The sequence below is a fragment of the Centroberyx affinis genome, unplaced genomic scaffold (genome assembly GCF_046629955.1).
Source record: "Centroberyx affinis isolate AG114_WGS23_722 - 3 ecotype Tasmania unplaced genomic scaffold, CSIRO-AGI_Caff_v1 ptg001400l_1, whole genome shotgun sequence".
Lineage (NCBI taxonomy): Eukaryota > Metazoa > Chordata > Actinopteri > Beryciformes > Berycidae > Centroberyx > Centroberyx affinis.
In genome coordinates, this window is record NW_027279882.1 from 101,732 (window position 1) to 117,153 (window position 15,422).

General features: G+C 44.0%; 2 protein-coding genes across 2 annotated transcripts in view; one reads left to right on the top strand and one right to left on the bottom strand.

Annotated features, from left to right (window-relative positions):
- kcnh3 (potassium voltage-gated channel, subfamily H (eag-related), member 3) overlaps positions 1-2,389 on the bottom strand; it is a 100,415-nt gene extending 98,026 nt beyond the window's left edge. The window contains exon 1 of the mRNA XM_071526328.1: positions 2,314-2,389. Coding sequence (XP_071382429.1) covers positions 2,314-2,389 — 76 coding nt within the window. The remainder of the gene's footprint in view (positions 1-2,313) is intronic.
- Positions 2,390-5,926: 3,537 nt separating this feature from the next.
- Positions 5,927-15,060, top strand: idh1 (isocitrate dehydrogenase (NADP(+)) 1). The gene is made up of 9 exons (XM_071526329.1): positions 5,927-6,062; positions 7,195-7,324; positions 10,259-10,550; positions 11,460-11,562; positions 12,242-12,419; positions 12,592-12,743; positions 13,193-13,333; positions 13,520-13,682; positions 13,788-15,060. The coding sequence occupies exons 2-9, from the start codon at positions 7,203-7,205 to the stop codon at positions 13,879-13,881; spliced, it is 1,245 nt and encodes a 414-aa protein (XP_071382430.1). The 5' UTR covers positions 5,927-6,062; positions 7,195-7,202; the 3' UTR covers positions 13,882-15,060.
- The last annotated feature ends 362 nt before the right edge of the window (positions 15,061-15,422 follow it).

A 15,422-nucleotide genomic window follows, 5' to 3' on the forward strand; every position in this document is an offset into this window, starting at 1 on the left:
CAGAACCGTAATGGCTTTATATTTAGCTAGCCTGAATTCCCCTCCTCACACAACAGGAACTACACACACTTTCCCACCCCACCATCCTACACACACTCCCGCCCTCCCCACACCCACATTCCCCCCTTCTTTTCCTCCTCCTCCTCCTCTGACAAGCCGAAAGGCCGCGATGAATTCTTGACATCTATGCGAGTTAATTACAATGACTGCACATCTACGGCTGGAGATGTGTAATTAGCAGCGGCTCAGCAAATGGAAGGCCTGTGTTTTAGCCGCTCGAGAGAAAAATAGCACAGATCAGACCACTTCTTTACATGATGAGGGCTAATCTATGTGAAAGGAAGTGGGATCATTTCCATTCTGCTGTTCGATGTGTGTGTGTATGTGTGCATATGTGTGTGCTGTGTGTGTGTGTGGGACGTAGTGTGGGAGCAGGGGTGGGTGTGTGTGTGTGTGTGTGTGTGTGTGTGTATGTGTGTGTGTGGGTGTGTGTGTGTATGCATATTATGTATGTGTGCGTACAAGCGAGTGAGTGTGTGAGTTGTTTTCTATGAATAATGTAGGCTCTATGATTATAGTGTTTGAGAGCTGGAGCATTTATACACACTCAGTGTAACATTACTCCACTGGTCCTAGTACAGTAGCAGTAGAGGGACATGAGTGATGAATTGCAGCTCTGTACAGTACTGAACATATTTGTTTGTTTGTTTTTTTCATCTTTCCATGGAGATACTCTGTGTTCTTATGGAGAGAGAAGAACATTACAACTCACTCCATCAGCATAAACCACATTCAGCAGGCATAATAAAAGCCCTAGAAGTACAACTCATCTTGTCCAAGACTTTCAAAGTAAGAGCACTTGATTGCCCTTCAGATAAAAGCAAGGAGCATTATAATCATTGTGGCTTTCATGGCTTATTCTAATGAGGAAAAGAGAGGATGAGAGAGAAGAGGAGAGGAAAAGAGAGGACTTTAAGGATGGAAAGCCTGGGTGAGATTGGGATCTGCCTCTGAGCGTCTTGCTGCAGCGTCAGATAGTCCTTTCTATCAATCTGTCACACATAAATGGTTTAGGGAAGACACTGACTCGCCTCACTCGCAGACTCGCACCAGCTCCCATCGCATTGGATAACAAACGCAGAAGGAGAGACGAAGACCCAAACGCTATATAATCGGGCTCTGCTTCTCTCGCCCGCCCACATCCCCAGCACGGGCCCTAACACACACGGGCTGCTCATCGCATCTGTTCACAACACATCCTCGCCAAAAAAAAAAAGAAAAACGGTCTGTACATCCCACCTCCCCCTCTCCAACATCATCTAAACGGTTTTGTGGAAATAGCCTACGTGTTAGGAGAGAGATCGGAATAAAATAGCGTGTTAATTAACATGCTTATCAGACATGAAAGTGTGGAGTGGAGTATGCACAGACGCTCCGAGTAAAACAGTGAAGTGCGACGTCTCTGGTGAGGAAAAGAGGACTGAAGCCTCTGGACATGTGCGCAAAATCAGACACAATAGTGAATGGCCACAATGGTGCGCAATGGAAACCAACATGTGCGCCGCTCTCAGTCATAAAGCTACAAACAGTTGACCCTAATGAAATTACCCCCCACAAAAACAGATTCTCTTCATGCGTTTACTTGTTTGCATCCAATAAAAAAATACATCTACAATCATCAAAAATGCGCTTATTACAAACCTACACGACCAGATTATGTTTAGCAACACGCTACGAACAACTGCCGACTCTTTATGCACATATCATATGATATCTTATTAGAATAATGATTTAGTTTGTATTTCCCATAATCTCACAGCGCACCTCTCGGCTGCGCACGTTGACCATAACAACGACACATGGAAAGATGCAGAGTAACCACGATACAAAGACATTTTGGCCTTTACATGGAAGACGTCACTTTGGAAATGGTCATCAAATGGTTATCAAAAAAGACCAACCCTTTAATAGGCAGAGCAAAAAGGTGCATACCAAACTTTTAAAGTTGTACCCCAAGGAAAATTTGCTATAATATTCCTATAATATTTATATAAGGACATATAGTGTGTCCATGGTGCTCTGTGGTGAGTTTATAATGATCTTATCGTACTTTGTTTCTTCTTTTATAATATTCCTATAATATTCATATGAAGACTTATAGCTAACATGTGATATTTGTGTAGTATCATTCTAAAATGTATTATAGGATTACTATAGTTCTTTTTCATGAGGGTAGTGGGGATCATCAGAGACTCAAGAAGAAGGGTCTATGCGCTGCTGTTGGAGAAAAACGAGCTGTAGTTTGTTACTCACGAGTGCCATCAAAGCGGGTGGCGATGGTGTCCAGGAAGGTGTTTTGCGGGGCCAGCAGCCCTCTCATCACCGGCATCCTGCTCCGGGTCGACTGGGTCCTCCTGCCTCGGCGCCCCGGGGCAGCGCTGGACTCCTGTTCAGACCCAAAACCGGGCAGGAACCGAGAGGTGCCCGGTGCGCATCCCAGCCCCTGGAGAAGCGCACCGATCCGAGATACGCGCGGTGGCTCCACTTTGGCACCGCGGGGGTTGTGACCATAATCTCCTCAGTAGAGACCGGGCATTACGCGTGGGACGCACTGGTGGATCACCTGTGCTCCTTGCCACCAAAAAAACAACAAACCTTCACAAGAATTAACTTCTAATTATAACGCCAATGTGGGTTTATTTCTAAGAGCAAGTGCGGTGGAAAGCGAGGTGAGGATGGATGGATACACTGCAAGTTTTGGTGCTGATGGTGCGCGGTGTGAGCGCTATAGACGCAGCAACAACAAGCTCCTCCTCAAGTCTCTCTCTCTCTCTCTCTCTCTCCCTCTCTCTCTCTCTCTCTCTCTCTCTCTCGTTGCCTGGTTATCTTGGTTACTACTGAGAGCAGATGTCGAGTCACATGACACCTTTTGGGACTCACTCTTCCGAAGCTGTGGTCCCGTGTGAGAGTGGAGGTGGCCAGACAACAAAAGAGAGGGGGTAGTGGTTTTGGAAGGCAGTAGGAAGACAAAGCATTGGTTCATTGCTTCAATCTGGACTTCTGTGTGGAAAAATAAAACACAGCCCGCTCCAGGGAGGGAATCCTAAATGGGTTTGGGTTTGAATGAGGCAAGAAAAGCGCGTTGCGTGTAAATGTGAAAATACGAACTTAACACAAAGAAAATGAAACACTTAAATTTGTCATCAATTAAATTTGTGCAAACACACACAGAAACGACAAATCACACTAATATTCCTAGTGTTTATCGTGGCCATATCGCACTTTACAATATTTCATCCCATATGGTGTCACAATAATATTCATATCGAGACTATCCATCTAAGATGCATTATATGATTAGTTCTTTTTCGTATAAGCGATAATAAAAGATGACCTTCGCTCTGCGTTACAATAAAGGATCTGTGTCTGGACACATCGCCAATAAGGTTTTCCCAGCAAGGTAAAACGATGAAAACCATCACTTTATTTCCTTGGCACACGTCGTGACCAAATAGCTTTAAAAAAAAATAACCCCACTCGTGTCGTGACCTTATTGCGAGGCTGGTTGCTGCTGTGTACTGCGCTGTAATTACATTTGCTCCGCCACCCAACGAATAAAAACACAACAGCTCTTATAAAACTTAATGTCAATGAAACAATGACCTGGTGACATTTTGGTCACATGGACATAAGGAAACCCAAAGCAAGAGCGACATATTGGCCTATCTGGGGCGTTGGGAAAAAAAATAGTCCAATTGTCCAAGCACAATTTGATAAGACAGACAGATAGACAAAACATTACAGAAGGTAGAAAGACACACACAAAAACTGACATGTTGTGAAAATTTGGAAAGAACATTTTGATTTGAACCCATCCTTGAACTCAGCCTTTCCACATGAAAGGCTGATGCTTTACCTGAGTAGCGGTACGCCATAGGAGCCCACCTGCCAAATATGGTTGCTGTAGGACTTAGGGTTTCTGAGCTGCACATACTTTTAGCGGAGAAAAAGAAAGATAGAAAGAAAGAAAGAAAGAAGAATAATTCCAGCAAATACAATAGGGTTCCAGCACTACGTGCTTGGACCCCTAAACTGGAATCGTCTGAAGCAATAGTTCGCAAAGTGGGGTCCGGGGACCCCAAGGGGTCTTTGATGGAGGTTTCACCATTATTTCACTCACTAGACTTTAGCACAATGAGAGCATGTGTCAGGACGACTGCTTTGATCATATGGTCCACTGCTCCCTCCCCAGTCCAACGTCAAATCATGACTAAAAACAGTCTTCTCAGATGGGACAACATCTTTTCAAATAGGAGACTTTGGTCTGTTTGTGGGGCCTTGACATGGAAAGGTTTGGGAGCCCTTGGTCTAAAGGCACTGTTTCCCAAATGAGCAATTTAGTTGTCCCGGCCGGCCCCCTGCCTGCTGCTCTCCTCTCCTCAGGACCACATGGCTCCAGTTGGAGACACTTTAAAGCGCTGTTGAGTCGTTATTGATGTCTGCGTTGCATAGGGAGGTTCTGCTCCATCTTCTGGTCACACAGCGCAACCTTCAGGCTACACAGACTCCATCAGATTGCCTTTTTTCTAGGCAACATTTGTTTCTATCATGCTCTTTGTTCACATAGACAGAATATTAGAAATGACTCTTATGAAAAAGAACTATAATCCTGGAATAAATTGTAGATGGATCATCCAAATAATATTTTTTCATTTATTATGTTTCTATTTTTCTATTTACGGTGACTAGGACTATACACATAGCATAGCAAAACTATCAGTCCTAACTAGGCTATCAGAATATATTGATACCATAAGTGATAAAACAAACAAACAAAAAACGTTAATTTTTCAACGTTTCTCAGCCTATTCGGGAGCTGCATGTCTGGATCAATATTTCAGTGTTTACCAGAAACCTCACCAAACCTCCATGCTTAAAACACATTTTACTCTTATTTTACGCACGATCTTTTGATTTTGCACAATTAATTGCGTAATGATAGGCCTGACATGCCTTCACGGGGTTTTCAAAGGAATACAATTTTGACGAATAGTTCATACACCGAACTTTCCAGCATAGTCTATAGCCTATGCTACTGCAAGGCTTGATTAGAGTTATAAACTCAATTTGTAAAGAGTACATTATGATAGACGACAAAAACATTGTGCTAGATCTAGGCCAATCACTCTCCCATAGCAGAACGGGTCCGTCACAGGAAATATTAACTCCCCCTTCAGGTCTGTTCTAGTCCGATTGTCAGATAAACGGGGCACATTGCACAACGGTTTGCTCCAGCATACTTTGAATTATGGGCCGACTTTAAGTGCAAATTGGAAACGGCTCAACTGAGGCAGAGTGCCGGGGCGAGGATGTTCCGTGTGCCAGAAGGTCTGCGATTTGGAGGTCAGTTCTGCATAAATCTTCCCAAAACTGTGTCAGTGCGGACATTTGAACCTGTCAGCTTGTAGCCTACCAGCCCGTGTGTGTGTGTGTGTGTGTGTGTGTGTGTGTGAGGGGTTACATGCTTACAATTCTGCAATTGAGCTGAAGTAGGCTATAGTGAGTGAAATAATAGGACCACTGAAGTTAAAACGATTCCTTATTTTGCTGGAACTCCCTCAAAGACCCCTGGTGGTCCCCGGACTTCACTTTGGGACCCACCTGCTATAGCCACAATGAATTAAAAGGAAACTTGAATTAGCTGATATAGCCTACAGCCAGGCAATATAACCACAGGCAAATCTTGTAAAGAGATCTCTGTTCCATAGCGGAAGAGCGCTACATCGCTTGGACCACTCATCGTAGCTCTCTTCATAGACCCGGCCCACATAAGTCACGCCCCCTGCGGTGTGGGCTTAGCTGATTGGCGGTTAGATTTTGTTTTCGTCTCTGATTGGTTAGGATGTTGTCAGTTAGCTAGCGAGTGGGTTTGTGGAAGCAACACCGGCCGGTACCTCTCGCAGTCGCTTCCAGCCCAGATAACCCGGTCTGTGCAATCTAGGACCTCATACCGCCTCCTCATCCCGTAGCAGACCGTTTTGTGGACCAGTATTCAAACTAAGGTAGGCATTTAAATACCATGACAATTTTGCATGTTGCAGAGCGAAATAGCGACGACGCATAGCGACGCATTTTCCTCCTAAACTGGTTAGCCTGACGTTACAGAGTCAGGCTGCCAACCGTTGAAGGAAGAAGGCTTTAACGTTACTTTGAGGCCAAAAAATAACGTTCAACGAACTCATGTCACTTTTGGGGCTTTTATTGTGGTGTAGTCTAGACACTAATATATTAGTATACTGTATTTCACATTTATTTACAGTCATAGCAATTGATAATTTCCAATACTTCCGACAACCCGCCTCCAGGATGGACATTTAAGACATCCTGTCTTTCTGGGTAGTAGCCTTCTGTTTTCGGTATATTTATCAAAACTGTAGCCAACACGGTTTGCATTCCTCCCATGCTCAACTGCCTGTCTGTGGCTGTCTCTCTCTGCAGACAGTCCCCTCCCCATCATACGATGATCAGCCTGCCTGAGACTTATGTAACTTTTGCAGATGTCCTGTTCAGAATGTTCCAAAAAAAAAAAAATCTAATAGAAACCTGCAAGTTGTCATCAGGTTTTTAATAATCTTGGCTAGGCTACAGCAGGAAAACTATGAAGAAAATCCACCATGCAGGCAAGCATTAAGGAACACTTGGCCCATATTTATCATCATAACTCTTCAAATATGGTGATAAACTCTTATGTCATGACTAAATTCAAGTAGAGGCTACAGAGGACACTAAATGAAGTAATTGTTGGCAGTAGAACCGTGGCATGGGTAATCCACATGATCCATGGTTGTAGGGCTTGGCTCACTTTGACACACTCTCAGTTAAGGGGATTAAGGAGTTAATCATGTTGAGTGAATGAAATGCTGAGTCACTGGTCTGGTAACTCCGAGTTGATGTTTTGAAAGAAGTTCATTCATTCTAGTCTTGTGTAATGTGGCAACTCAGTGTCACTCATTTGAATACTCAATTGTCAGATTATTATGCGACCGCTACGTTTGACATGTTCTCCCCCTACCGCACCCCTCTTTCTTGTTGCAAAGAAAAACATTTATTCCTTCCCCTGCTTCTCTTGGTTTCTGTCTGTTCATATGTTTGTGTGTGTGTGTGTGTGTGTGTGTTCTCTGTGTCTACCAACAGGCTCAAAGATGTCTCAGAAGATCAAGGCAGGCTCTGTGGTGGAGATGCAGGGAGATGAGATGACCCGGGTCATCTGGGAGCTCATTAAGGAGAAACTCATCTTCCCCTACCTGGAGATGGACCTGCACAGGTGATGACACCTCACTAGGGAGACCACAGGGCACGGAGCGCACTGTAGATCACACACTTTATCTTTTAGTTACTTTCATAGCCCTTGGAAAATTCCCCCACCCTGCATCTGCCCCTCATCACGTCTCCAGGACACATGCACATTCTTTCATAAGTAACAAATGTGTCATGGAAATGTTTCAACTGGTGACAAAGTTGCTCTCTGCAACTGGAAAATCGCCTATAACTTGCAGGTCATACTCCCCAACTTTGCATTCTGTAATTACAGTGTTGGTTTTCATACTCTCCCACTGACATGAGGCACCTGGTGTAGTGTGGCAATTAGAGCTCACAGCAGGGGTGACTAGGAGGAGAAAAAAATGAACTGCCACCTTCCTGCAGTGCTGGGATTTCTAGTTTGACCTGTTTCTACTGGTTTCCCCTTATGGAGAGTGAGAGGCAGAATAGCCCATGAGAGTATTTGATTTGCACCTGACTGAGTGGTTGGTCGGTGGGAGTATTGACTGTGGTACCTTTGCCTTGACCTCGACAAAGGGGCTCCTCTAAGGCCGTTGTTATCTTGATCATACAGCAGTGAGTACAGTGTGTAGTTGCTCAACAGGCTGTTATGTTATGACCATTCCCCACATGTGACAAGTCCTCTAATTGTAGCAGTGGGATAATAGTAAAGATAATGTAATGATGTGTTGTTAGTGTAAGGAATTTGTACAGCAGAATAGATAATAGATAGAAATAGATCAACTTTGTCTGTATTATCCAACCTAGTTAAGACATATTACACCATTTTCATATCTAAAGCAACATCCTATCCAATGCTCACTTTATAATCTCATCACCTGTAATGATCATGGATTACCAAATCCTACCCAATCCTACCAGATATTGTTTTATCTGCATGAAATAAAGGCCCTGTTCTTCATTTAATCTTGCTGTAATACAGCTGTAACTCTCTCCTCCTCTTATCTCTTGTATGGACTGTGTTTGGAATCGTATGTTATTTGCGTGACCTTTGCATGAAGTTGTGCGCCATTGATCTGCCCTCTCCTCATTATGAATCCGATCTTCAGACTGTGGACAGACAGACAACACATTGGACTTTGGCTTCCCTATTGGGACAAATGGTACAATGCACATAATTTCACACTATGTCCCTGAACAAGCCACACAACTAAACCAGTAACTATTCTCACCTGGTTGTGGCCATTTAATATAGTGGCTTATAGAGCTGTGCTAGATGGATTGCACAGCCAGGAAATGCTTTGGGCCATTGCTGTACAGGTAGAGGCCTGTCCCCATAGTGTTATATGACACATAGAAGTTTCACAGTATTTTCATGATTTCATGATTCAAGTTTCTTGTATCACATTGTAAAAGTTAATGATTTATTCTGCAGTAGGCCTTGGTAACACAGGTGCAATATAATATGGTGTAATAATTACTCTGTTGGCTAGAGTAATAATTACTCAATATGCAAGTGCTTAAACAACATCGTCACAAATCAGGCCATTGGAAAAGCAAATTGTAACCCTTTATTGTTCACAGCTGTTCATGATAAAGTAGTTAAACACAATTCTTACTTAAATTGCACAGCAGCAAATTCAATAGTAGTTACAGACATTATCAGACTAAACCCATGTCATGTGAGTGTTTATCCTTGAAGGGCACAGGTTAGAGTGCATGTAGGTTTATGGCAATAGTGCCAACCTGTTTATCAGCAGTCCAAGGAAAGATGGGGGATGGGAGGTGACAGGACACAGTTCCTCACGGTTAAACACAAAACACACAAACAGGAAACTCTTGGTTAAAGTGCAGTTTGCATATCAACCATACACCAATGAACTGAACTTGTTCTCTTTCACATTTCTTATGCCTACCTCTGAGGTTTAGTGGTTTGTGTTCACTTATGGATTGTTCACTATTGTTGAGTTCATATTGTTGTGGCTTGGTATTGGCTTACGGGGGAGGGGAGGAAGAAAGTAGGTGAAGGGTTATAGCTGCTTTTGCACAATGCCGGCAGTTGCACTAGAAAGCATATAGTACTTAAGGGGAATGATGAGCGTATTGAGCTTAGTCTGGTATTCAAGTGATGTTGTATATGTTCCTCCCTTTAGTAGCTTGTTGTGAAGCTATGCAGTTCCTCAAGCATGACAAAGTATGAGGTGTGGAGCAAACCTTTCCAGTCCCTTTACAAATGATCTTGGCAGAAGGCCAGTAGTCATTGCACAATTGATTCCTTGTTTCCTCTGTCTTTATGTTGTTTTGAGAAATCTCCTTACTGTCTTTTAAGCAACAGGTGAGAAAAGTGGAATTAAAAGATATTGTTAAGGCAGAGGGGGTAGGAGGTTAATGGCTGTTCTTGATGTGAAAGCTGTGTCTGGTCTTAAAAGAACTAGATCGTCAGCTGAGTCACGGAGCCCTATGAGGCCTCGGCAGCTATTTGGAGCATCGCTCAAGCGCTTGGCAAGTGCTGAAAGCAAGCTCCCACTCTCTTTACTACTCAGTAATGTCATTCATGTCCTTTGACACAGAACAATTGTATTCCACATCATACATTGTACTTTAATATTCGCATTTGCCCAGCTCCTAGCTAACTAAAACAGAGACATATGGTACATTTTATTGCTTTGTTAGTTAATGCTCCAGGGTAGCAGTGGAGTGGCGTGTACTGAAGTATTATAATCACTGCTCTTCTTGGAACAGAGTGCCTTTGTTTATGGGGTCCCATGCCTCTGCTGTTGAGTTTGTAAATGGTTTCCCTGTCTCTTTGGCTCTATCTCTGTCCCTCTATCTCTATTTCTCCTTGCTTGTATTCCTTGCTTTCTCTCATACACACAAATACACACAGTATTTCCAGTACATCACTACGAATGCATTCATTACATTTGATTCCAGCACTATCGATTCCAACTCCTTCTCTCCGTCTCTTCCTGCGTAGCTACGACCTGGGCATGGAGAACCGCGACGCCACGGACGACCGGGTGACGGTTGACGCGGCGGAGGCTGTCCGGCGCTACAACGTGGGCATCAAGTGCGCCACCATCACGCCGGACGAGAACCGCGTGGAAGAGTTCAAGCTGAAGCAGATGTGGCGCTCGCCCAACGGGACCATCCGGAACATCCTGGGCGGCACGGTGTTCAGGGAGGCCATCATCTGTAAGAACATCCCCCGCCTGGTGCCCGGCTGGGTCAAGCCCATCATCATCGGCAGGCACGCCCACGGAGACCAGGTAGCCTATGCTTCACAAGGAGTCAGTCGGTCAGGTTGCCTTGGCGATGAGGTCTGAGTTTAAAATGTGAATGTCCAATGTTAGAAAAAATGAGTGAATATCAGAACCAGGGATCAGGCTTGTTAATGAGGTTGAAATAATCCTGATTTTGTAATAGAACAACAGAACAACGGCTAAAAACGACAGAGCAACTGTAGAGCAATTGTATAATAGTCCTTTTCCATGTGCAGAGAAACTTATAACTTAACTCCCTTATTATGTCACATAAACACTACAGTTACTGAAGCAGTTTGAGAGGACGAGGTTGCAGTTAAACATCATCTCCAGCAAATCTCTATGACAAACTGACTACTTACTGCCTTTCATGTCCCGTCTGAGCACAGTAGGAGGCAGTTAGCTCAGGTGTAACCATGTTGTCAGGAGAGGCTCACTCACTGATTCATAAGCTGCCCTTTGGACCGTAATGTGGACACGCTGACGCCTTCACGGCCTAGACAAGTTGCAGCAATGTCATAGAACTAAATCATAGACTAATCCGAGGCACCCGGCCCAAGTCAATACTTCGTCAACTGAGAGGAGACTAATTCAGGTGAAGAGTCATGTGGCTGCTGGTTACGCAATGTCACATGGAAGTCGACAGTATGCAATTTGGATGCTCTGCTGACATCATTTTCTCCCTCAATTGATGCGTTTGGTGATGAATAGCTACTCCTGCCTAGGTGGTTATGGCTGTCTTGGTCATTGTCATTTGACCTTTGATCCATTTATATCAAATATCATCTTAAAGGGCAGGTTTCACGGGTCCTGAATGGTAGCTCTAAAGGGGGAAGTTGTATGGTTCAGCAGTGTGAAAGAGCCTCATTTTCTCTTGGTATTAACCTTTTGTCTTTCTGTATGTGCTCCCCACAGTACAAGGCCACAGACTTTGTGGTACCTGGGCCAGGGAAAGTGGAGATGACCTACACGCCCACAAAAGGAGAGCCAGTCAAGTTTGTCGTCCACGAGTTTGAGGGTAAGAACACAGTCAGTCGTCAGCCTTCCAACCCTTCATCACATGTGAAAGGTCTGGTAATTCAACAAAGATAGCAAAATGGGCCATGTGGAATGTCCGCCATTTTGTTTCTTCTTTTACTCAGAGTTATCCATGTCTCAGGTGTGCAAATGTAGACACATCAATCTCAAATGAAAAATATCTTACTGCAAAGATGTCAAATATCACAAGCTGCATAGTGTGCAAAGAGTAATAGCGTGTCAGTCAATACAGCCTAGCTAGACTGGCACCACAGAAAAGCTTTTACAAGCCCATTATTCTATGTGTATATATTGTAAATGGGACATAAGAGATATGGCTTATCTACTTTATCTCTACCAAACTATTTACTCGTTCTGGTTTCACCACTCTCAAAACCAAACACTGAGCCAATTGAAATAGAATTGAAAAGGTTGAGTAATGACAAGTGGCTCCATGGATCCAGGCCTTTCTCAGTATGAGCAAGTGTTTGTTTGATTGTTTGACATTTATTTGCATATAAAATGCATTCTAAAATAGGGAGCACATCCACACATTTCATCAGCATGTATCTACAAATATGGAGAAAGACAAATGTACACGCTGCACTCAGCACTTGTGCACCTGTATGTGCCATTATTGTACAGTGTGTGTGTGTGTATGTGTGTGTGCGTGTGTCCAGGCACAGGAGGCGTGGCCCTGGGGATGTACAACACAGACAAGTCCATCAGGGACTTCGCCCACAGCTCCTTCCAGATGGGTCTGACCAAAGGCTGGCCTCTCTACCTCAGCACCAAGAACACCATCCTCAAGAAGTACGACGGTCGCTTCAAAGACATCTTCCAGGAGATCTACGAGAAGTAAGGGCTTTGAACCCCCTCCCCCCCCTCACACACACGCACACACACACACACACACACACACACACACCCTCACACCAAAGTATGATGTAGAGTGACTGTAGCATGTGGTTTAAGATCAAGACTTAGAGGTTGTGTGTGTGTGTGTCGTCCCCCTCCCTGTCTGTCTCAGGGAGTACCGTGCTCAGTTTGAGGACAAGGGGATCTGGTATGAGCACCGTCTGATCGATGACATGGTGGCCCAGGCCATGAAATCTGAGGGCGGCTTCATCTGGGCCTGCAAGAACTATGACGGAGACGTACAGTCTGACTCTGTCGCCCAAGGTGGGTGAAGACCACATATCATTTCCACTGACTAGTTATAGCTTGTTTCGTGTTTGTCAAAATACTTTCTAGCCAAAGAACGGAAAACATACTTGGATACTTGAAATTAAAGTTTACTTCACATTTGCTTTTTTATATTTTAGGCATTTATATAGTGGCCCTACACCAAGCAACTTACATTGAGTGCAAGAGTAAAAGTGTAAATCCCTAGATTGCCAACATTATAAAAAGTCAGGGGTGCAATGTTAAAAGCCACAGTGCCCAGACAGTAGATGTAACAAATGTCCCTGTATCCCTGCAGTATTTTTATATAACAAAAAATCTAGGTAAAGAATTAAGAGCCATGTAGAAACCGTCCTGATAATCTGATCCTTGAAAATTCTATTGCTGATTTTCTTGTCTTAATTCTGAATTTATTGGCTAAATGCTTGTTTGACTCTCTGCTCCAGGCTACGGCTCCCTGGGTATGATGACCAGTGTGCTGATCTGTCCTGATGGGCGGACAGTGGAGTCGGAGGCTGCCCACGGCACGGTGACACGCCACTACAGACAGCACCAGCAGGGCAAGGAAACCTCCACCAATCCCATAGGTAAGATACTGACGCCTACCTTCTATCTGTCAAGGGCCTCACATTCGGCACCTAGTCCGTAACTTGACCCCAAAAACCACAGATAGAAGCTTCTATTAACATAATCTTGTTTCAATTTGTATCCCACGCATTGATCTGCTATATGGATTCATTAATGCCTGTATTTTGTGCATTTGTGTGCCACAGCCTCCATCTTTGCATGGACACGGGGCCTTCTGCACCGGGCGAAGTTGGACAAGAATGCGGAGCTGCGTGTATTCTCTGAGGCGCTGGAGGCCGTCTGCATCGAGACCATCGAGGCCGGCTTCATGACCAAGGACCTGGCTATCTGCATCAAAGGCCTGCCCAAGTTAGTCCCCTCCTGAATCAAACACTCACAGCCTACACCTCACACACTGTAGCTAAAGTTCATACTCAACCCTCTCTCCTCTCCCCTCCCCTCCTCTGTTTCCAGTGTGAAGCGGGCAGACTACTTGAACACCTTTGAATTCCTGGACAAGCTGGCAGAGAACCTGAAGATGAAGCTGGCCAGCCAGCCCAAGCTGTGATCTCACCTCCCAGCCTCTGCAGTTAAACACACAGACACACACACACACACACACACACATACAAATGCACACAGAGACACATCTATACACCTACTGGAATTATGGGCCCCCCAGGAAACGCTGGAGCAGGGATGAGTGTGCCCGGGACTCCAGCAGATCTTTGGACTGAAACTAAGTCATTCCCAAACGAGGGTCTGATAAAGCAGGGTGCCTTGTCCAGAAGAAAGGGGAATGGAGGCTTCTGATCTATGAAGGCCAGCCCCCCTCCTAATGTATCACTCAACACTAGTACACAGAAAGCCGTACTTGTGGCGGTCAAAAGTTACAATTTTAAACGCTCAACAATCTCCAGGAACAGCACTGGGCAGACGACCTGATGAACCAGTGACCTCGTTTACCCTAATTGCACTAGGTCCCCTGAGGCGAGTGTGGTTTGCTTGTTGTCAGTATTTGTTGGTAATCAGTGCTAGACAGGGGACACTCCCACCAGAATTTGTCTGAGGGTGCCTCTAGACCCTCGCTGCCTTATTCGTTTTGTGTCAAAAGTCATCGATTGATTCTGTACATCCCCTACTTCCCGTAAAGCGGCGTCAGTCGCTGGAAATGCCCACAACTGTTTGACGTTTTAACATTCAAGTGACGACGCTGTAGTTTTGGTGCCATTGTGCAAGTTAAAAGCCGCAGCACTAGCACTGTCAGCCTGTATCTCACTACTGAAACCTCACAGCATGGCAGCAGAGTGGCCATGCCGCTCAGTTTTCAATTACAGGTTAATGTTTTATCCATGACTGACTGTTGTAGCAAAGCGTTTGATATGTTACTTTACTAACTGAGATGCAGCCAGAATGACATGAAACATTCAGACAGAAATGGTCATTCATTGCATTCAAACAACGGCTGTGGCTCTTGTCCTTAACACGGTTCTTCACCATGTAACATTGTGAATACAATACGGTAATTTTAGATTTTGTATTTTAGCATTACTAACTACTCAAAGTTGTTAAAGAGGTTGATGTTGTGGATTCATTTGTCCTTTCCGTGTGTGTGTATTAACATCCAGTATGTCAAAATGCATATCTGGCCAAAACATGCATCTTCATCAGTTTGTTCATTTGTTGGTTTGTCTCAAACAATGTGCTTGTTAAGTCCTAATGTGATAATCAACTCAATAAATGAGTTTTTGAAGAAATGTGAGTGTCATTTTTTAAATAGGCCAGGATTATTCTTATGATACTTTCAACTTTAATTATATTATTATAAATTAAATTGCAATCAATGGTCTTTTGTAGACTTTACTATCTCCTACCATGATATGTATGCTGATTATGTAGAAAAGATGCTGTCAAGCATTTGTCAAATAATTACATTGAGTATATTATTATTATGTGTGATTTTATATTTTGCCTTCATATTATACTTATGCCTTCATACTGGGCAAAGCTTTTATCTGTTTTCTGTGCCGTAACCGTAAAAAAAAGCTCTTTGCTCCTTTGCTAATGTTCCACCAGATGGCGCCATTGCATAAAGACCCACCCATGTCT